General features: G+C 48.9%; 1 protein-coding gene across 1 annotated transcript; it reads left to right on the top strand.

Annotated features, from left to right (window-relative positions):
• The first annotated feature begins 25 nt into the window (after positions 1-25).
• LOC149352197 (membrane metallo-endopeptidase-like 1) lies at positions 26-22,854 on the top strand. The gene is made up of 6 exons (XM_089577127.1): positions 26-100; positions 4,658-5,979; positions 7,371-7,601; positions 9,732-10,011; positions 14,407-14,616; positions 22,606-22,854. Exons 1-6 carry the CDS (start codon positions 26-28, stop codon positions 22,852-22,854), a joined length of 2,367 nt encoding a protein of 788 aa, XP_089433253.1.
• Positions 22,855-23,721: the final 867 nt, after the last annotated feature.

Below are 23,721 nucleotides of genomic sequence, written 5' to 3'. Positions count from 1 at the left end.
CCAGCCGTCGACGGCAGGTCTGGTCATGGCCCTGCGTCCACAAATCCGACGCGACAGCTCCGTGACTCCCATCATCAACAGTTTCGTGCTGGCACCAGAGGTAGGTCAGACATGCACGGCCGTTTTACTGCGCGTGTAGATGCTTGGCACCGTACGCTCCTGAGCGTTGGGTAGGGTTCTTCCTGCATGGCTGCATTTTTAAGCGAACGGCCGCGCTGGCAAAGGGAAATCTGTAACCGGGTTACGAGGCGCTGGCTCAGTGGCTCTGGCAGTTGTGCTGGTGAGAGCAACGTTGCCGGTTCAACACCTGGTCATGGCGGTCGCGTAGCGATAGTGGCCAAATTATATGCGTTCGCGCTGTGAAAAGCCGGTGAAGGCGGTCGATATTATTCCGCCGCCCTCCAACCCTGCATCCGCTAAGCTCAAAATTGAATTTCTCAAACTAAAACACGCAAATTTCGGTTCGCGGCTGCTCGCAGCATGCGCTGGCACGCGTTGGCTCGCGCTGTTCTCGGCGACGAGTGCCACCAGCTCGGAGGCCTGGGTCCTTGGCTCGTGAGCGTGTGAGCATAAGCGCTCGTTGAAGCCGCTGGTAGTGTCTACTGCGGTGTCACGGAATGTTGTCGGCGAGCATCCGTTTCATTTCACAAGTTGTCGCAGTTCAGTTGAAGCTGCGAATAGAGAACGATACTTTCCAAGTGTGCGTGGGGTTGGCTCGTGAGCGCGCGGCAACGGCACACTTGTGCAAGCCGTCGTTTCGCGATAGCTTCCCCTTCTCTACAAAAACTTTGGGATGGAGTATACTGCTAGAATTCTTCTCCGTTTGTGCGGTTGTTACTGGAGCCGAGTGACCTTTTTTCCTGCTAAAATCGTCGTACTTTTAGCATCGTAATCACATAGTGCTATTACTCCCGTTCCTTCTTTTGTGAGCTATTCATGAAGATGGGTGAGCATTTGCGGCGACGTAGTGCGACGATGAAGACTTTCAGTTAGTTTTTCTCTCTTTTTTTTTTGTTACTGGCTGTTCGAAAGAAAATGATAATTATTTTGGAAGCAAAATATCCGGCACAACGTCCGTGAGATACCTGACACGCTCCCGAGAAGAAACACGATAACGCCGACTTTTCTCGGAGAATCTAATGATTGCTCGCATTGTTGCATCAATCTGCAGATTCTCAATGCGCATCTGATGCAGAACTACGGGGAAGAAAAAAGACGGCAGAGCCACTGAAAACTCCTTATGTGTGAGAAGGCCCGCCCGCTCACTTTGTGGTGAATGCAGTCGCTGCGCGCTGCGCCGTGACGTAACCCGATGCCACGCAACCGTCGCGCCGTCGCGACGCCGCCGCACCCGTTGAACTGCGCGCCAAGTTCGTGAATGCAGTTGCCTTCGTTACCGCGGCCCCTGCGCTCCTCCGCCTTAAGGGTATAACGCTTAATGCCTTAATCACGCACGCACGCACGCACGAGCACGCGCGCGCGCACACACACACACACACACACACACACACACACACACACACACACACACACACACACACACACACACACACACACACACACACACACACACACACACACACACACACACACACACACACACGCACGCACGCACGCACGCACACACAATTCTCTCTTCGTTCCAGCAAGCATCGCACGTGGCTTGGTGCATTGTTTACCGGTAAGGTGCAGAGAAAAAAAAGAAAGGAGGAAGAGCCGAGTCACTTGAGAGGCCTTGCCGCTATTGAAAGCTTCGCGCTCGTAATGCGGGTGACCTCCGCCGCTTCAACGGCAACCCTCGTTTAGTCCCTGGAAATGGTCCCTGCCGCCAGCTTAGGTCAATAACTTTGGCTGTGACCATTGTATGAGGCTGCTCAAACCACAGGCATCAAAAACACACTGTAAACTAGCTGTAATCTTCCGCAGTTGCTGCACCCCCCTCCCCCCCCCCCCCCCCCAAAAAAAAAAAGCGTAATAATTAATATACGAGCGTTGAAACCTTGGAAATGTCTCTGGGTGAAACGTTCGGTTTTTGTTTTATATTTGTCGAAAGCACGTGGGTCAAATTCTCTTTATGAAGAAAAACCGTCGTACAGAGTAAAAACTAAACAACCGTGGAAGAAATACATGAGTATGAAAACACCGCCAGGGTGTGTGCGTTTCTTTATGGACAGTTTGTTTTTCTTGCCTTCGGTGGCTTTAACGCGATAGCTTGAAGGAGCTTGTGTAGTGGAGAATCCTGGCGTCCCTGTCGGCGTCGACATCGACTGTGAGAGCAAGATCCATGAGAGAGAAAGAGAGAGAAATAACATTTATTGACACCCGTCAAAAGGTTGACCCGGATCCGAGTCGCAGCTCGGTCCCAGCCATGTCCTCCCCCTTAACCGTCGACCGGAATCTCCTGGATCTCGGCAGCGGCCAGGGCGAGACGGATGACAGCGCGTTGTTCTTTTTCGTCCTCTTTCAGAAGCAGTGCCTCCCAGGACTCAGCAGTTCTGTAAGGCTCTCCAAAGCTAGGACATGTCCATATCATATGGACCATGTCCGCTATGCCCTCGCAACGCTTGCACCTGGGGCTGAAAATCTCCGGGTGCCACTTACTATAGAGCTGCGGGTTCGGGAAAACTCCAGTTTGAAGCTTGCGCCACACGACCTCTTCGCTTTTAGTGAGTTGTCTATTCGGTTTTGGAAATGTCGCTCTGCCTAATTTGTAATGATTTAGAATTTCTTGGTATGTATTAAGAATCTCATCGAACCGTAGGGGCTCTTCATCTCGCGAGGGGGATGGGGTTGCGTATGAGACGCCCCTGGGATCCCGGAAGGTAGCTAATCCTCGGGCCAGTGTGTGCGCTTTCTTGTTCCCTCTCAACCCCTGGTGCGCCGGTGTCCAAATGAGCGCGACCTGTTCTGCCGGTGGTGGGGCACCGGCCAGCACTCGTGCTGCTACAGCTGAAATGCAGCCCGCGTCAAAGTTTCTGATCGCTGACTTTGAGTCACTGACAATAATTTTAACCTGTTTTTGAGTTAGAGCCAGCGCAATGGCCAGCTCTTCCGCCTCCGTTGCGGTCGAGTTTCGGGTGCTGCAGCACGCTACCGGGCCCTCGTTTTCCCTGGTTGTTACCGAAACGCGCCCCGTACCGTCCGCGCATTCTGCGGCATCTGTATACAGGACGTCCTGTCTGCCATCAAATCGGGCTTGCAAAGCTACTGCTCTACCCCTCCTCCGGCTCTCATGGTAGATGGGATGCATGTTTTTTGGGAGTGGAGGTATCTTTAATTTGTGTCTAACCAGAGTAGGAACCTTTTCAGTACGTCTGGAGCATGCTCGTGGCTCATGCCCCAGCTTCTCCAGAATGGTGCGACCGGTACGGCTGCGCAACAGTCTCTGGTATTGCGAGGTTGTTGCAGCCTCAATGAGCTCTTCGAGGGTATTGGAAACACCCAGTCTCATAATCCTGTTCGTCGATGTATTGGGTGGTAAACCTAGTGCCGTTTTTATCCCTTTACGAATGAGAATGTCGAGTTTGTCTTTTTCTGCCTTGTGAAGCCGCAGATATGGCGCCACGTAGACTATCCTAATGATTACGAAAGATTGGACTAGCCTGAGGAGGTTAGCTTCTTTCATGCCTGCATGTTTGTTTGCAATCCGTTTCAGGAGTCTACAAGTTTGACTTGTGCTGGCCTCTAGCCTCTGAATAGTTTCCGAGTTCCTGCCGTTGGCCTGAATTCGTAGTCCAAGAACTCTAATGCTGCCACCGTTGGTATAATGTTACCGTTGACCCTGAGTGTGATTCCCGGGTTATATGGTCCGTCCTGCTTTATACGCTGACGCTGGGGCGATCGCATTGGGGGGAGGAAGAGCGCTTCCGATCGCATTGGGGGGAGGAAGAGCGCTTTGGGACGTTAAACCCCATAAACCAAACCAACCAAACCAACCAATTCTGCACACATGGTCATTAACTCATTAAGCCATCGCGTCATACCCTTAAGGTGGAGCTTAAGTCCCCCCTCCAATTTTTTGTTTTTGTCACGAATTGCCCTTATCTAGCCCATCCTGCAATGCTATTACACTCGCTTCATGAAGCTGACATAACGCAAGAAATCTCGTATTGCAAATGCCATAAGAGGGAAGATTACAAAGGAGGTAAACGTTTGTAGTAGTTTAAACCTAAATGCATGGTGAATAATCAGTAGAGAAAATCGCGATCCGTTCCAAATTGATCTACCCATAGCGACACGGCGCGGACCGTCGCTGAGTGCTGCGATTCGAACTGCGATTATCCGAAGTTTGCAAAAATGCATCAACGCGACGATAGGTGTACTCTCAGAGTGCTGTTATTTTTTTTCTTCAAGCAGCTGCAATTCCGGGAGAGGAGGATGCATCAGGGTTTTAAAAAATTCGGTTGCTGGTACCTTTTGCTTAGAGACATTAAAAAAGGGTTACAGTCCAGTCAGCCACCAGCTATAGGCACACTACCCAAGCATCTGAGGTTCCTTGTCGAAACTCATGACAAGAAAAACTCATGACAACAAAAACATGACCACTACAGCATAGTGCCACCTTTTGCTGTTTATTCTGCAGGCGTGAAACCGCGCAAATTTAGCACCAGAGCTCCAGGGGCACTCAGCAGCACCTCGTTCTTTCTCTTGTTTCTAGGCATCATTCTATACACCAGTGCACGATGAAAGCAGCCAGGAAAAGCACCTAAGCAAGCCGCCCTTCGACCCTCTGATCCACAGCTACCGTCTCGCGATCGCCGACAGCCAGACCCGACTGCGGCGGCACTCATCCTTCAAGACCACCAAAAGTCAGGTACCCCGATCGGTCTCCTTCGACATCGCAATACCTCCCTCCATCAGCACCAGCAGCCGACGCGGTGCCAGAAAGTACAAAACGACCCCTCGCAGACCCCGCCGAGAACGTTCCACCGAATACCGAATATTCATGGTGTCGGCGACAACCTTGACACTCGCCTTCACGCTAGTGCAGCCGCTCGTGCTCTTCCACTGTCTGGCGCCGTGCCAGGAGCCTCGCTGCTACAACGTCGCCATGGTTATACACGAGTCCATGACACCGTCCGTCGCGCCCTGCCAGGACTTCTTCAGTTACGCAGCGGGTGCTACCGGCACCAACCGTTACTTCACGCGGATCGAGCTGACGGCGCGCAGAGCAGCCCTTCACTGGGTCTCGGCCATGGAAGTGGCGAGCTCGGGACAGAGCGCTGTCCAGAAGGCCGCTGCACTGCTACGCGGCTGCATGAAGCTTACCATGCAGAAGAACGAGGACTTGGACGCGATCAGAAATGTGCTTAGTGCGGGCGGACTCGAGTTTCCCAAGATGGCCACGACGACAAAAGCAGCCGTCATTCGGAGCATCGTGGAGTTTAACTTGAACGCCGGCCTAGCACCCATCTTTAGGCTGACTGCGGGCCGCAGCATATACGCGGGAGAGGGCTATATGCCGTACGTTACGCCTGCATACGACGTCCTTTCCTTTTCCGACCATCTCCAGCAGCTCGGCTCCAGCGAAAATTTTCAAGTGTACGTCAGGCGGTGTGCCGAAGTTGTCGGCGAACCTGGCATGTCCTACGCGGCTCTCATCAGGGCTGTAAGCAACGTTAATCAGCTATTCACGGAGCTCTCTGTCACCAAGTCCATACACGTTGAGCTGAAGCTGAGTTCATCCTACCCGAGGACTGACTTCTGGCGCTTCCTGACCGCAGTCCTTCGCAACAAGTTCGAATCCCTGGGCATCATGAAGACGACGTTCTTGGTTGTGGACGACAGCTACTTTAAATTTCTAGTTTCGAAAGTGTTCACAACACTAGAAGGCGCGGAGATAACAGCCTACATCGGTCTCTACTTGGTCTGGTACTTAAGCCGCGTGGCTTCCTACACCCTCGCCTACAGCTCTCCTGTTCCAAACTACACGAACGAACTGAACGACATGTGGCTGCGTTGCTTCGCAGATGTCCACACGTGAGTATCCCGTTTACACATCAGTATATTTAACCTGACGCTGCGGTGTTGTGATATAGTACCGGAAGAAGCCTTAGTTCGATTGGGTACATTCAACGTCGTCTTAGGCTAAACCAGTAGCGCATTTCGCCAGGTCCGCATAATAGTTTGCAAGTTCGCACCGCTTTGCACTGCAAATGCTTTATCCGAGGTATTGTTCATTGTTATAGTTAGTGAGCTAGCCTTCTAGAACCACCTTATCATTACCGCTCCTTTCAGTCCCGTATTTTTTTTTCTATTAGCAGATTAGCATGCAATAAATAACAAATGGTTGGTTGGTTTGGTTGGTTTATGGGGTTTAACGTCCCAAAGCGACTAAGGCTATGAGAGACGCCGTAGTGGCGGGCTCCGGAAAATTCGACCACCTGGGGTTCTTTAACGTGCACTGACATCGCACAGTACACGGGCCTCGAATTTCTCCTCCAAAGAAATTCAACCGCCGCGGCCGGGATCGAACCCGCGTCTTTCGGGACAGCAGCCGAGCACCATAGCCACTGAGCCACCGCGGCGGCTATAAATAACAAATATACGATAGAATGCATATCTGTGTTTTAGACTTGAGGACAATCATTACCGAGTACGAACTTTTCTTGCAAAATTGTAACGATAGTCAGTGCGGAAATATTCGTCGCCAAGGTCACTTTGAATCTGCCACATTCCTTAAAAGAACTTCGCCTGTAGCACTACAGAAGTGCGAAAACGTTCAGTTAGCGGCACAACACCTAAGAATCCACAGCACCAACTTTCTGAATGGAACATTTAGCATACCTCTAGCGATCTGAAATTTGGACGGTTAATTAGACTAATATGACGTGAACTACACTCCTGCTTGCTCTCATAACACGCTATTGCTTCAGTTTCATCTCTGCCACTTTTAATATTTTGTTTACCCCAGGGGTTAAAGAACCCCAGGTGGTCGAAATTTCCGGAGCCCTTCACTACGGCGTCTCTTCTAGCCTTAGTTGCTTTGGGACGTTAAACCCCATACACCAAACCAAACCTATTTTGTTTACCATTGACTACCGTTGCGCGCTGCACTTTGTATTCTCCTCCTTAAAGGTGAGATTATAGCGCCTCTTCTCAACCGAACAACCAAAGATCGTTGACGAAAGTCGCCTCCGTATTACGGATGCACGTAACTTTGCTAACACATAATTAGTGCGAGAAATGTGAGTTTGAGGCATTCCTCTACGATGCATAAATAGATTTGGCTGCACAGCCAGATCTACGCCTAGAACTCGCGTCTCTTGCTGCGCAGCCTAGAAAATTAAGTGCAGCATAGTGATGGATCCCGCGGGTTTCAAGTGAAAACTTCTGAATTTTACCACCGCTTTCTGCTTTATGTGGTGCAGAGTGATGCCGTTCGCCGTGGAGCAGCTCTATCTGCAGGAGATGATCAACAAAACCGACGTGCAGGAGATGGAAAGCATAGTCCGTGCAGTCAGCCAAGCGACCAAGACCTTCTTGTCGGCGTTTCCCAGGGAAGGCAGCCCCAGCGAGGCCAGGCTGATCGAGAGAATCGGCAACCTGCGAATATTCCCCTACACTTTTGCGGCGCTGCACGATGCCGAACAGCTGGACAGGTGAGTTTTCTTACTTCGGAAAGCGATGCTCGGCTTCATAACTCGGCTGCTACGTCATCGGGGCAGATGTACTTGATGTGGCCGGTGCAGAAGAGCTCGCTCAGTGAGGGGAATCATTTTCATCGCACAAGGAGCGTCCGCTTACCTTAATAGCTGACATGCACGAGAACATTATCTACCCTTGGTATACTATGAGCTAGAAAAAGTGTTCCCAGGCTAGAGTAAGGATTTTCGCTGTGGCAGTGCAGTGATAGGTGGGGCGCCATTCTCAAGTAGTTCTCTCAGCGTTGCTGCCAAAGATTTTTTGCATTAAATTGTTTTTTTTGGTGGAATTCACGCTGATGTTTATTGATTAATAGGAGCGAATGAGAGAGGGGAAGTATAGCAAGATCAAGACGCGAAGGTTGGCGGAGTAATTATTTAAGGAGGAAGGTTTCATGTTCGTGCAGTGTTCTTTGGAGAAGTTTCTATTTTCTCCAAATAACTGCCACAAATATCAAAATGAGCGAGTTACATTCAAATCAGCTCTCAAGCACAGCACCTCTTTTCTGCAAAAAAATATATATAAAACTCGGACTTTCGCCTTGCTGTTGTGCAGTCAAGAGTTTTATGGAAAAAAATAAGAGAACTGTCGCCAACAGTAACTATCAGCTGTGTTAATAGCTACCAGCAATGATTCCTAAGGATAAGGGTCTGTTATTTCTATCACCAATTATCACAGACAACGCGCTCATTCGACGGGGTGCCAATGTTTTTCATCTCAAAACCCTGCAGCCTGTACCGATAGTTGCCGGAAGACCGCTAGAAATACCCGCTGACGCTGCACGGAGTTAATATTATTAGCGGCCGTTAAGGATACATCTTCATATTGTGCTCGCTCCGCAACCGTTCCCTTTCAAGGTTGTTTTGATTCCACAGTCGTCTGCAAAAGTTCACGGGACACCGGATCTGTAGAAAAATCAACTTTCTTTCCAGTCTGCTCCTGCTGCCTAGAACTAAATGGTGCAATCTTACTTTGCATCTGTTTCAAATAACAGAGCTGCAGTCTTTAGTTACTGTCATGTGACTTATTATATTTCAGGGAGCTCAGTCACAAAAAGAACACGAGAAACTGGGTTTAAATTGGCCGTTAATGTTCCGCGCAACTTTTTCATAGGATGAAAAGCAAACGCCTCCAGGAAAATTACCTTTGGAAAGTAATTTCTATACGAGACATGGTCGGGTTGAGCTTTCATTTTTGTGCTGGTTGCAAATGGTTCTTCAGGCACACGTCACATACTTTGACGGCGGTTGAGGTACTACAGCGAGAGCTGCTTCTCGGAGCCCTTCCCGTGTGGTTCCTCGTGTAGCCCGTGACGAGTGGGAGCTCAGCTTGAGGTAATCGCTAAGCGCTGAGGAGGAGAGTGCAGGTGGTGGGGCCAAGGCCGGGCCGTAGAAGGTGCGGTACGCAGCATGAGGTCACAGCGCGCAACTGCGCGCTTCTATATGGTCGATTCACAGCAGAATGAAGAGGCCCGAGCTCTACGCCGCTGTTAATTTCATGGCTTAGCAGCCATCGCTCTCCTCAAGTGCATTAATGCGCTAAGCCGTTAAGCTTAGCTCTACCAGAAAGAAGAAGCGGCGACAGCACAAACGCTAGAGAGCACCACGGACAAACGCTCCCTGCAACTGGCTTGGAGCTATAAACTACCAGAGGGTAATAAGTTGCAGTAAGCGCTTTTACGTGAAAATCTCCTGCATTTGTTTGCGCGGCGCTTCTTTCTGCAACATGGACCAACTAGCCCAGGAAAAAAGTTTAATTGAATTAGACCTGTCAATTGTTTTTCTCGAAAGGCGCCAAAGTCGACATAATTTTCGATTATTACACATTGCGAAACCCAATAGCTGAGGTGTGACGCATTGAGGATCGCTGCAGTTGTAAAGACATGCTTTTAAGATCGCGGGCTCGCTCAGGTAACCGAAAATTTAATCCGTGTTATAACAGCTTCCCGATCGATTCCAAGGCCGTTTTGTAGTTGCTGAGGAAGTTTTCGAAGCGCCGGTCTGCTGTCAGCGGCTGTGCATGAAACAACGAAACTGTAGCGTTGCTGCCTTCAGCACGTGCGCTTTGTACCATCATGGACCGTGCAGCCTTTACGACTACGTGCCGGACCAGCAGGACGTGGACTACATGTACAACTACCTCCGCGTGTCCCGAGCGACGGCCCAGTACGTGCTGCGCCTGCTGCACAACTCGTCGGCGGTTCCCACTGGCCCGTTCGTTCCTCCGTTCGAGGCGGGCGTGCCGTACATGGCCAGCGTGTACAACATGATCCACCTCACCTTGGACACCATGATGCCTCCCTCGTTCACCTTCGGCCAGTCACCCTCGCTCGACTACGCCGGCATTGGATACAACGTTGCTGAGCAGGCAAGTCGGTGGTTGCGGCCACGCACCGCGTGTATGCAGTCGCTATTCCGAACGCTGCGCTTTCCTCGCCTCGAAAGGAGACTGAAGACAAATAGAAGTTGGCCTGTATCGACAGGATACCGCGTTCTAATCACAAAGAGACTCTTCTCGGCGAGAATAGAGGTTTTATGCAAAAAAGCGAAATATATGTGTCGCCATACAAATTTCGAAATACAGGTGCCGTAATCGGTCAAGGTGGCCGGCGTGGCACAGCGTTGCCGTGTAGCAAGCACGCATGAATACACGCGAGTGACTTTATTTTCGTAGATGCAGCGTGCTGTAGTGTCCGCCGTCTTTCATTCTGGTTCGCGTCTTCAATAATAAAAAAGTGGCTCACCACCTCTCCATGCCAGCGCGTGCTGTTGGCTTAGACCCTTGAGTACTAGCACAAAGGCATGACGATTACACCCGGCGCGAGTGAACGAGGAGTGTAGGTTTCTGATGCACGGACTGTCCTAGAGGGCCCGTTTAACGAGCATGCTTCATAAACCGGGTCGCTTACCTTGAAGCCTCTGTAGGCTCCAGCTATGGTAATAGACAATTCTGACCCAGAAGGTACGGGTTTAAACTGCAGACCTAAGACGAAAAACCATAAAAAATTGGGGTACATGAGTAGAAAGTATACTGAGAGCTCTATATACTCTTTCGATGCACATGAGTGGGTCGTCTACCGTTATCAAGCACAGGAAATATGGAAAGAAGCTTTTAGGTTGCACGGCTGCCACCATGTACCGTGTATCGCTGAACACCCAAAATCACCGCGGGAATTTAGAATGTTCGGTACATTCCATTGATTTTCTATGGCCGGCGGAGCTAGTCGGTGTGAATGCAGGAAGCATTTTAGAGGTCAGATTCACAACCAAGGAGGAGGAAGAGTAGGCCATGACAATTGCTAAGTCCACGCCGAATCTCGCCGCACTCTCTAGTTTTTCTCAAAATTACAAGTTAAAAATATCCCCATTGAGTAACACGGTGTTCGCTACTGGAAGGCAGCTCATGCTGAACCTGCAAAATGAGCAAGCACTCGTTAGTATTCGCGCCCGCTTGCTCCGCGATGGCCTTTCTCAGCGGTAGACTGCCTCGACTTACATTGGCGAAGCGAGCACAACCCTTGCCGACACTAAGCGGAGGCCAGCGAGCAAGAAACGCGAGCTATCTCGAGCCCTGGATTGTCTCCATAGAGCACTTCTCGCAGGCCTTGGACAAACCTGCTTACGCCTGTGTATTATCTGATTCTCGATGCTCTCTTCCCTCCAACCTCATCTTGTTCAGAAGCGGTGGCTTTACAGATTGTGAAACTGAAACCCCTGGCCAGCGCGCAAGTTAAGTACGACGTGGTGCTAAACGCGGAAGCAGAGTGTCACTCGTAGTAACAAAAATGGCGACAGAGAACGAGCGTAATTTTTGAACAAGAAGATGCGATAGCAGGAATAAAACAAACGTAAACAAATTTTAAAAAAAATAGAAAAAAAATAGAAGAAAAGCCAGGACCAGCTGTGACGGGCGCTTAAACTATCCACACATCTAACAACAAACAACATGTTAGCGTGCCGAGGAGTTGCATCTGATCTCGTTCTCTTGTGGCGTTGTTTCGCTTCGCTACGTCGAACCCGGAGATATCTAACCCGGCTATTTCGAATTACTGGTTATATTGAACACAGACATTATCCTCTTGAAAATCCTCTGGGAAAATATAGCAAAGTCGCGCTGTATCTCCAACTGCAATTTCACCGGCGGTTTGATATATCGAACTTCGCGTCGTGCCCCTGCAAATGGCGCTTCTCCTAACTGCTATCTGCGACCATTTTCCGCGCGCGGGCACGGCAGCGCTACAGTATTTACTGGAAGCGCTACAACAATGAAACCGAGTGATGAGGTGAGCGTGGGACAGGCTTGAGGGTGGCATTCGGTCTATTGCACTCATATCCACGCCACATCGCTCTAAAGCAGTGAAGCCAGTCTAACTAAAGCCTAGCGGCGGCCCTAGCCTGGGTGCTTCTCTGCCGAATGCATTACAGAAACCAACTGTACCTTAATTTTAAAGAGGGATAATTTTATAGTGTACTGGTAACTTGATTAGGCATCATGTAATTGGCAGCGGTTAGTTCCAAACCACCATCCGCAGTGGCTTCGTTGCAAAGCAAGTCAGGCCTAACACCTATAGCGAGCGGTGCGCTGCCAGCACGCCGGAGGGCGGCACGTCGCGGCAAGAAACGCATTGCTAGCATGGGCGCCATGTATTCTGGATTCTAGGTTAGATATAATCTTGCGTAAGCCATCTTTTGTACACCGAATTATCGATATATCGAATTCTCTTACATTCCCCTTCGAAAAAACTTTTTTTTTTAGAAAACAGTGTTACAAGTAAAATAAACTGGTGAGTGTTTGTTTTTATACACTACACTCTGTGGCCTTTTTAAGTCGCTGCTCGCTAGGAGTGCACTCCAACCGGAGTGCACTCTTCTGCGAGGGACACTCCAGATGGGCCGTTTGACTTTGGCAGAGTGCACTCAAACTGAGTCACACTCCCGTTAAGCGCGCTTGATTTGCGCACTTGACAGGGGTATCACTCTTCCGTTTCGACAATTGGCTAATCCATTATCCCAGTTCGAAACTAAACGCAACACAGTAGAAGCTTGCGCCATTCGTTTTGCCCATCTTCTTGCTCTATTCGATTAGTAACGCTTTCCAATACCCGTTAATGAACGAGCTGAAAGGCGGAGGAATTGTGACCGTTCGTGCGTGTGGACCGGGGCAAGTACCTGACATTTCCTGGCGGCTACTGACCGAGCCATCTTGGCGTTTTTGTGCGCTAGCAGAATGATTCCATGGCTCGGAGCTGCCGACAACTCCTTTCGAATGGTGCTTTAACGAAGGCTGAACTGTTTTTTTTTTTTAGAAGTTGACGAGAGGATTCGAAAGCATGATCCTTGTACGTAAAGCCTACCAAGCTTCTTTTTTTTTTTTTTAACGCTAGCATTTGAAATCGTGATGTCATCGCCGGTTAAAGCCGTGACAATGTTCAGACTTCTCCTCACAGCGCTGCAGTAATGCGGCAAAACCAATAATGACGTCATGGTCGGTGATAGTTCAGGTCACCGCTGCCGTCCCCCGCGGTCTTGCTCTGCTTCGGCGTATGCCGCTATACAGCACTCCGTAGGCTTTACCTTCGATGGCGTTGGTTCTCTTGATTCGAATAAGCGTTTGTGCGTGGGAAATCTGACGCCGCTGCATACTCATCGAGCGGCTGCCACCCGACGCTGTGCGCTGCGGAGAAGTCAGAGCACCATCGCTGCTTCATTCGACTCTTACGTCGCCATTTAAAACTCTAGCACAAAAAAAACTCCGCATGCTTTACGTACAAGCTTCACACATTCGACCCCATTAAGCTCGCCGAATTCTAAAACTCCTTTAGTTGCCCTTTAAGTGGGCTCGTCATTTACACCTCATTGGGAATAAAGGATAGATGACGAAGGTGGTGGACGCGGCGACAGAGAGGCGGTGGGCGCTCCCAACACAAAGAAATGCGAAGCGAAGAAGGCAACAGCCAGTGTCTACGGCGACGAAGGGGCTACGGGCGCAACCGACCAAAGAAAACACGAGCGGTCGCAGTCAGCGGACGAGACGGTTGGATAGCAGGGCAGAAGACGGAGGCTGCGCCACGAACTTAGTGCCCGTGATCTTTGCTTTTTTCGGACTCCAAAGTATGACTTAAGTGTCCGTGTGAAAGCATTCCATAAATACAATATTTTCAGCAGAGTTCTGCCTGGCTAGGTTAAGTTCGAAAAGGGCACGAAGACGACTACAACTAAAGACTTGAATAGAGTGCCGTCGTTTTGAGACCGTTTCTTTTCTTCAGGAATGGCAAGACGGCCTTAAACAGCGACCTTTAAGCAGAGTGGCGCATTGTTGACCAGCCGCAACCACGAACCGCCGCGCATGAAAGTTGCTGCTTCAGGCCGTCTCCCTCAAGGAAGAAGAAGGCATCGAACCGGTATCGAAACGTCTGAACAGAATTTCTACGTGCAGCTTAATGCAACACGCAAGTTTTTTTCATATGCAGTAAGATATCGTTCATTCGGCCGCTATTAACACGGCAAACCGGATAATTCGAACTGCAAGCGTGATACCAGTCCACGCACATGCATGTTTATGGCGTCGGACGCTCGTTAATTCCGGGGCAGCTGGTCTCATACCAGCTAATTCGTCTAGTCCCTTTCTGTGATTTGAGCGCTGCTACGCTATGTCGTTTTAAAAATATATATATATAAAGCTAATTTCGAAGGCTTTCTCTTAAAGACGTTCTTAAAGAAATTCCCAAATTCCCAAGGGATGGGTGGCTCTGTGCTATTACAGGTGGCCCAGTTGTTCCTGTCCGGACCTAGCGTCTTCAACGAGAGCGGCTGTTACGAGCAGGTGTGGTCCACCGAATTCTTCAACGCTTTGAGGAGCAAGTACCAGTGCTTGCGACGCCTCTTCCTGGACAGCGACCTGAACGCCACTGAGTTGCCCTCGGACGCCATACGGGCATCCGTCACCGCTGAGATCCTCTACAGGGCTTACACGGTCAGTCTACATTTCGCCCTTGCTCGCTGCGGTGCCTCACAGGCAATGGCGTCCGGTTCGCACTCATTCCGAGATCAGATTCCCAGACGTGGTAGCCACATTTTCATGGAAGCCGACTGCAAAGGTGCCCATGCTCCGAGAGTTAGATACACATTAAAGAACCTCACCTGGTTCTTTAACGTTCCGGAATTAAACCGAAGCCTCCCATCCCCTTCGCTTGCAACGAAGCTGTATGTTTGGTTCGTGAAAGTACAGGGTAGGTCAAAAGTTCCCAGGCCATAGGTTAGGGTTTGCATCGGTATATCCTGGAACTTACGATGCCGATATATCTATTAAGTTTTTCAGTGGCTAGATTGATGCTTCTTCTACCTTCTACAGGTATTTTCAGCTTCTGGGATTTTGTAATCGTCCCACTACATTTCTCAAACGGAGACCCTGTGGCCTGGGAACTTTTGTCCAACCCTGTACATACAGGGTGTTTCGCCTAAGACTTGACACAATTTTTAAAAATAGGCTTTTTGAGATAGAAGACCGAATTTTTTTTCGGCATAGCATTGTCAGCGGTGAAGCACATCTGAATACAGCTAAAATATGCTAGCTAGCAGACTGGTTAACTAATGTTGAATAGTTAACTTTTTAACTATTACTGTTAGGCTTCTTAATTATTGCGGTCCGTGTAGCCCACCGTAATTAATATCTATATCAGTTTTAGAATTTCGAAAACACGGCTACCCTCGGAGCTGTGGCCCAACCAATTTTGGGTACATTGCACCAAAATACATGCGCCTTCGAGAAGCTCGCAGGCAAAGTAACCTCTCCAGTGCACGTAACTCGTCGAAATATCCAAAATTTGTTGGGCCACCGGGTCGTGGGTAACCACATTTTCGAAATTCTAAAAACTGATATGAGTATTAATTACGCTTCGCTGTATACCTCCCATAACTAAGGAGCCTAACAGTAATAGTTTAAAAGTTAACCATTCAGTATTAGTTAACCAGCCTGCTAGTTAGCGCATCTCAGCTGCATTCTGATGTACTATACCGCTGGCAATGCTATGCCGAGTAAAGCGCTCTCCTAACTCAAAAAGTCTATTTTTAAAAATTGTGTCAAGTCTTAGGTGAAACGCCGTGCATAGTCTATTTACGTCCCTTTTTTGTTCTGAACGGAAGGCCAAGCGCTTATTGCTTGTTCTCTTTTTTTTTCCACGGTCAGTTGACTTCAGATGAACATTTAATAGCTTAGCGCTGTGTTTTCTTATTCATTCAGTGAAAGAGCGACGCGCTGACTAACAATTAATGTAATAGATAAAATTTATTGAAAACCTGTTTCCCCTTCCGTCTCGACGCGGCCGACCATCACCGCCGTCACGCGTCAGGACAGCCTCGGCTTGGGGGGGGGGGGGGGGGGGGGGGGTTAGTTCCCTCATGAGGAAAGCTAAAGTAGCGACTGGAGCGCCACCGATATGGCTACGCGGATTGTCACGGAGCGAGTCAAGGGCTCTTCTAGATAGCTTAGTTGGTAGAGCATGAGACTGTTAAGCTCAGGGCCGTGAGTTCGGGCCCCACTTTGGGCGCCATTGTGAGGATATGAGGGCGGTCTTCCACCCCGCTCCCATTTCGCGGTGCAGCGACCTCGCTAGCTAACTACGGAGGGGTCCGTGTTTGAGGGAACAAAGGCAGGGACGACAAGGCGTGTACACTCGCATTTTGTTTATTGCTCATTGCGTGGGCTAGCTAGCCGCAAAACATCAACGAGGCATCCCTCCGAAAGTAGAAGGTTACGTAAAAAGGGTTTCCGACTTACTGGCTTGGCAGGGGCGCGACTTCGGTGGTATCGGCGGCGAGTGTTTGCACGCGCCAAGAATGGCGGTTGCGTGCCGGGTTTCCCCGTGCGCGCTGCATTCTTGGGGTAAAGCCATCCCTGGCCATTTACCGGGGCAGAGAGTAAAATAAGATCTGAAGTGAGGGGCTGCATTACCGGGGGAGGCGGCGTGATCGTGCGTTTGCTCCGCTCGCTTCGCTGCTCGGAACCTGAAGAACGGGGATAGGGCGTGACGAGATTTCTCATACGCTTGCCGCGCGAGGCGGCGAGCAGTGCGGTTGACGACTGCTCACGGGGCTGGTCGGATTTAGAAAATTCAGAAGAGACCTCGACCCACTCCGCGGCAACCCGCGTAGCCGTCTAGGTGGCACTGCCGTCGCTACTTCCGCTTCACCCCATGAGGGAATAATTAGCCTCCTCGCCCTGCCGGCGCTGTCCTGGTGCTGGCTGTCCCTACGCGAGATCAATAGTTAACTCAAGCGAGATGGTGATGGTCGACCGCGCAGAGATGGAGGGGGACACAGGTTGTCAGAGAAGTAAATAAATAAATAAAGCATTCGACACACTGAGTAGAAGTCTGGCGTTCTAACATGTCTGCAAATACAGAATGCATTGATTTCCGAGCATTCGCTTCCTTTTTTTCTGCAGAGCCCTTCAGAACATTTCTGCGCTCTATAGGCGGCTTCATCACCCAGCGTTATTTCGCGATTGCGAGGAGTAAGGCCTCGTTCACCAAAGATCGGGAGCAGAACTACGACAGCAGATGTGTTTTTAACTAAGCTTCCTGGGACGAACGCCGAAAATTTTCATTTTCTGAGCAGCGTTTCATCAAGAAAACACAGGGCGTTCGAAATCAGACTTTCAGGGCTTTTTTAAAAAGAAGAGATGAGCAAGACAAGGAAGATATGTTTGAATTGGGGTTATGCGGTCAGGCGGACAGAGAGGGAGATGAGAATTGTCGCCCTAAATGTTTAAATTACCTAAAATCAATTAATAGACATTTTAGTCACCGCATATAATGCGAATATTTAGGTTTCAAACTTAGAGGCGGGCGTACCTCAAGGATATTCCATTCAGTAGAATTCCCGTACTACGCCCGAATTACATTTGCCTCCAATTTCCAATTCAAACCGCCTAGCTAAGCATGCAAGGCGTCGATAATCGGCGAAAGCTTCCACGTGTGTGACACTGCTGTTGAGCATGACGTCTCGTCTGCCAATGGCGTAGAGCAATAGCGGAAGGTGATAGCTTTTCCTCTCTAACTTTCGTCTCACGAAATCGAAGAAACGCCGTGCGTAGCAGCTACGTCACAACAGGGAAGAACTGTTACTACACTGTACGCGCAGTCATGCGTACTGAGTCGGAAATCAGAAGAATAATATACTGGAACACGGGCGTGCTACGAGAATTCGACCAAATCGAGTAGTCTACCGAATAAAGCCGCCTCCAAGTTGGATGGTAACTGCAGTGACTAAGACGCGCACTAATGGATTTTGGTTAATTAGGATATGGACATCGATAATTATGCCATAGCACTGAGCTCGCCTGGTCACATGAAACACCTGAGAAAACTACTTTCGTGTACCGCACATAGTTTGTTTAAAAAAAGAATTGAAACTGTAATTTTGGGGAGCGTGTAGGGCGTCGGCTGTACGCACGGGGCAAAATCCAGATAACTGCGTCAACATGGAAACACCGTCGCGTTGTGGCTGCCAGTTTAGTCTGTTTAAGGGGGGGACCCTGCTGTCTAAAAAAAACAATATCAATGAAGTCACAATTATGGAATCTTCAGGGCACATCTATTTTTCTGTGCCGATTCTAAGTATGTCATTTAATTTCATGCGAAAAAGTCCTCGGCAACTTATGCAATATGTTAAGTAATTTTTTGGAGAGGCCTTTTGGGATATTTCGCTGCAGGAAACTTGCTTTAATGCATGTCTTTGGTTTGTATTAACATCAAGAAATGCAGTAAGGGTAAAATTATTATTCTGCCTATTATAGAATTTGAGTTACAGGGTTTTTAAGTTGCCACTTCAGAAAGAGGGATACAAACTTTTATTCCTTTTCGTGAGTGGCTATTTCAAAACCCCATAACTCAAACTCTATGATAGGCAGAATGATAATTTCACCCTTCCCGCACTACGTCACGTCAAGACATACCAATGGCATGCATTTCAGCAAGTTCCCTGCCCCGAAGTATCTCAGGAAAAAACTGACATGACATATTTCATAAGTGCGCAAAGACTGTTTCGCATGAAATTAAATGACATATTTACAATCAGAACGCAAAAACAGATGTTCCCTAAAAATTCCATAATTGGGACTTCATTAATAAAAAACTTCTTCGAAGAGCAGGGGTCCCCCCTTAACGGGAAAAACTAAGCGACGACAGCACGACTCTCCTCCGGCAAAACAAAGCTATGTGCCACGGTGACTAACGGGTCAAGAAGAATCAGCTCTTTCACGCCCTGACGCCATGTCGTGATCTCTTTATCCTCCGGACGTTGCGTTATGTCCAAAAATTCTGAGGATCACCGCTGCCGCCATCACTAGGACAAGTCGGCCCTTGCAACACTTTATCGCTGCACGACCGCACACAGTTAGCGGTCATAGCTGATGCAGGGATCGACCTACTCGTAATGCAAAGGCTTGTCAATATCCAAAATGGCTGAGAAATTTCAAACAAGTATCTTGAGGGAAGCTTCAAATGAATACTTTCAGGCCGAAATACCGCGAAGACAGGTTTTCTTGTGTTGTCCTTCTTGAGAAATTCATAATTTTCCTCAAACACTCGAGGCTTCTTTAGCGTTCGCCCATGACAGAATACGACTACCTTGTTGCTTTCGTTCGACCTCGAAATGCTCCCTGTCGGGTAGGCTCATCGGTTGAAGATTATTGTTTCAGGGCACAGTAAAACATTATGGCCGAGATTCAGGTAGTCTTAAATAAATTTGTGGAGTGGTAGGCCTGTCGTTCCTCATCCCTGACCAGCTATCTCTACTGGCCAGTGCTCATATGCCAGCAAGTAGCAGGACACTTGTACGTAATAGAATTTCACCAAGACGTTTACTTAGAGCGGTTGGTGGATTCTCTAACATCATAACAAAAAAAAAAAGCGCGAGTTCCGGACAACAGCGCAGACAACGCGCTGAAATTACTAGCATTCATCTCCGCTAAGCTGGCTTTCCTTCCGAAGTTCTTCCTGTTGTCGAATCCCCTCTACGAAAAGCCGCAGAACCATTCCCTCACCGCAGTCCAATATGTGTACAAGGTCCCGTACACCATAACAGAGCGCCATGGAAAAATCGCACCAATGTGGTCTCCACAGCGCCGGAAAAGCTCGCCAGGTTTTGCAATCAAGTTATCATACCAAGGAAGAGGAAAGTATACTGCAGGCATCACGCTCGAGGATTCATGGACTGTTGCCACATTCCTCGATATTATCTCGCCGAAAATAATACTACCTAGAGCTAACAGAGAGGTGCGTGGTCGACAGGTTAGGAAAACACACAAACTTCCTATAGCATGTTCTCCTTTTAGCCTTTTAGCCCGTGATTGTGGAGAACGTGGTCACATCCAAGGTTGTTAGCGCTGCTGCATCTACGCGAGTGCGAAAAAGCACAAGTAAAATCCACGAAGCTCTCAAGGACTTCAGTGATATTTCGTTCATCAGCTTGCCGTCGATACGTAAAAATCAGAGAGAACTTGGTCGCTATTAAAGTAAAGGTTTTATTCATTCTTTTTTTTTGCTGCTTTTGCTAATATAGGGTGTACTTTAACATACCTATACCATATTATATCATACTATACCTGGTGTAGGGTATACTATACGAGGTGTTTCAGGGAAGCCGGCCACTAATTTAAAAAAAAAAGGGTGTTTGAGGTAAAGAGATCCTTTTTGCGTCATAGTAATACCAGTGTTGGCGGACGTAAAAAAAAAAACGGCCGAATCATGTTTACCAGTAATTGATTGACTAAATTCTAATAGCTAAATTTTTAACCATTATCGATAGGCTCCTAATTGCAATTGGAGATTTCTAGCCGGCCGTTAGTAATAGCCATATAAGTTTTTAGAATTTTGAGAACGCGATTATCTTCGCCGCTGTAGATCGAATAATTTGGGCCATTTCTGGCGCCATTAAAAAAAAGCGCGCTTGCGGGAGGGCGCAGAGCGACGTCAATGAAATCGCGACCCTCCGTGACGCACGCACAACGTGACGTTCTCTGCCGCTCGCGCTGAAGCATCGAGATGGCGAGGAGCACTGCAGCACGGGCGGGGCCGAGATTGTTGCGTAGTGCGTGCGTCACGGAGTGTCCCGGTTTGATTGACGTCGCTTTGTTCGCTCCCGCAAGCGCGCGGTTTTCGAATGGCGCCAGAAATGGCCCGAATCAGTTGGGCTACTGTGGCAAGGGCAATCGAGTTTTCGAAATTCTAAAAACTGATATGGCTATTACTAACGGCCAGCCACAAATCTCGAATTGCAATCAACTGCCTGACTGTAATAGTTGAAAGCTAGCTATTAGTACTAGTATGCATTACCAGTTAACATAATTCGCCTGTTTTTTTCGCGTTCTCCAACACTGGCATTGCTATGGCGCAAAAAGCTTCTTTCTACCTCAAAAGCCCTATTTTTAAAAACGCTTCAGAGGTCGTCCTGTCTCCGTGCGGTTACCTCTTTCTGACGTAAGGTAAGGTTTGCGAAACACGCCCCCGGTCTTTACTTGAAAATAAAGTGTGCTTGTCTAGGCAGGTCATATATTGTTGTCTTTCACAGTGCTGTACGCACGGAGTATTTTCGATTAAGAAGTCGTGGTATGAGCAAGATCCGAATCTAGACACATATGGCCAACTTTCGGCGAACTAAACTGAAATAGCACACTGCAATGCATAAAAGACTAATTAAATGAGGTTAATTACGTTGCACCTACTCATTCTGATTATTGTAACTATAACACATGAAAAACTAAGCAATATAGTTGTTTAGTAAGGAGTGGCTTTAACATCAGCAATAACGGGAGTGTTATCTCTGAATTAGGTGCTTTTTTCTGTTTCAGCATCATCTCTGCCTGTAATACGAACCGCAGGCCGAATAACACGTTGCTTTGTTTAGCAAAAAAAAAAAAAGGCCGACGATTACGATAGTCGGTAATGAGAAGTTTGAGCGCATCTCTTCACACGCTTGTTACGCTGCTAGCTGCCCTCTGGGATCTTCCCATGGCAGCCACCTTCGGGTTGTCCATTCCTCCGCTCTCGCCGTGGCAGGCGGCGTTTCGCTCTGCTGCTGCCTGCCACTATGCCACCTGTCACACGCCGTAACCAGGCACTTGTTAGATGGCGTGTTACGTCGTGGCAGGTGACGTTTTGCTGTGCTACTGCCTGCCAACACACCCGTCACACGGCACGACGTCGACGACTACGCCGAACGCAGGAACGGGCTCCTAGGAGCTGCGCTCTAAAATGTCCATGGCCACGCCTTTACTTAGCTTTCGCACATCTCGGTGCATTGCCGGTCGCTGTCAGATAAGAACATATACGCAAGCTCTCGAAACACAGCCTTTTCATTTGTCTCGAATGCAGAAAAAGCTTCAGTTTTTCAGCGTGCACTATAAGCCAAAACCAGGTTCAATGGGAGTAACTGCACCATTTGGCCCTCAGACAAACGGTTAGGCCGTGTGGAGACTACCTGTGGTAGGTGTCCCATGTTGTAATTAGTCGCTGAGGGTTCCTGAGGGGGTACTGTTTGTCTTTTTAGGGGCTAATACTTGTGACAACGCAGTTACTCCCAAGGAGCTAACCCCTGTGGCATATTTACTTACTTCTGGTTTAGAGTTCATGGTTTGTCACTGACCGGTTGACGGTACTTAGAATCATCGACGTTTCTTCCTCAATCATCCTGTATGTTACACAATGGTTAAGGCTCCTAAAAGTGCTCCATTTACTTTCAAGTTAGGTTTGTCGCCGAGTGTTCGTACGCACGAATAAGCGTGGGCATGCGCAGGCGTGCTAACTTAAGGCACACACTGAACGGTTCTATCCCGGCAACCAATGTGTTCCTTGAGCTGCTCGAGCATCCCTTCTATACAACTGCACCCCGTTGCTAGCCAATGCGCAGTGCGCCGCTGTCCGCTGTAACCGGGGCGCGCACTGCGAACTCTGTGCCACCGCAGGAGATCCGCCACTCTCCCGCGCACGCGGACCGCTTCCGACGGGAGGCACGGGAGTTCGGCCTGGCTCCCGACCAGCTCTTCTTCGCCGGCCTGTGCATGAACTGGCGCCAGCGGAAGCACGAGCCCCGCGGCATGGCCGAGCTTGTATGCCGCTTCTCGCTGCCCTCGGTGCCAGGCTTCCGCGATGTCTTCAGCTGCCCCGAAACGGCGGCCTTGAACGCGACGTTCTCCGGGCAAGAGCAGTGCTGATGCTAGAATTTTTTTTTTCTTGTTGCATGCAGCGCTCTGCGTTGCTTTGCGAGGAATAAACCTCCGGGGGCTCCGAGACACCTTACAGGGCATGGTCTTCCCACTACTACGGAGGTAGAAATGGCCACGGCTGCAACGTGGCGGTTATGGGTAGACGCAAATTGGTCAGACTTCGCTGCAGTGTTTTTGCTAGCTCAGCCGTTGAGTAACGAATATCGGGGGCCCTGTTTTCTAAAGATTCTTTCGGCAATTCTTTCTTTTGTCCTAGTATCGTGAGAGACTGCTGTATGTGTTAGTGGAGCCGATATTTAGCAAAAAAATGTGTTTCACCAACTCTCCTATCAAAGACGGTGCTGATTAATGGTAAGGAGGCAAAACAAAGAAATAGGAAAATTAATTGTTGCAGAATAGTGTAAAAGGAAACCGTGGACATGTAAGCATATGGAAACCGTAGGATGGCCTTGCTCATGTATGTATCGTATGTATCTCTGCCGCGGTACACGCCCTCCAGTTACGTAGAGTAGTTATAACTTTTGCTACAACGAGCCGACGCGCAGCGTACCGATGCTCGACATTGGCAGGCAGTACTAACACGAAATATTTGATGAAAGTGCGAGTTGTCAGTTAGTCGAAACTAGAAAGAAAAAACGGAGTGGGGAAAAGCTGAAAACCAAATCAGCGCACCGCAAATGATCAGGAGCCGAACTGACAAAGCTAGTAGTATTCAAGATCGGCTTGTAATTGACGGGCGTCTGTGCAGCCAATAGATGGCGCTAGTTGCTGAACGTCCAGTGAAGCTGGGCATGTTGGATTCTCACCTTTTTTTTTCTTCAACAAATTCATCTCTTTCTCTCTCTCTCCTTTATC

This window comes from Amblyomma mixtum, chromosome 3, assembly GCF_055824585.1.
Source record: "Amblyomma mixtum isolate Tamu chromosome 3, ASM5582458v1, whole genome shotgun sequence".
NCBI classification, from domain to species: Eukaryota; Metazoa; Arthropoda; class Arachnida; order Ixodida; family Ixodidae; genus Amblyomma; species Amblyomma mixtum.
The sequence above is the reverse complement of the archived record's forward strand: the minus strand, read 5'-3'. Positions and strand labels throughout refer to the sequence as shown.

Coding starts and splice junctions, on each gene's coding strand:
- LOC149352197 (XM_089577127.1), top strand. CDS start 26: ATGGCCCTGCGTCCACAAATCCGACGCGACAGCTCCGTGACTCCCATC. Junction 101..4,657: donor GTTTCGTGCTGGCACCAGAG/GTAGGTCAGACA, acceptor TCTTGTTTCTAG/GCATCATTCTATACACCAGT. Junction 7,602..9,731: donor GATGCCGAACAGCTGGACAG/GTGAGTTTTCTT, acceptor TGGACCGTGCAG/CCTTTACGACTACGTGCCGG.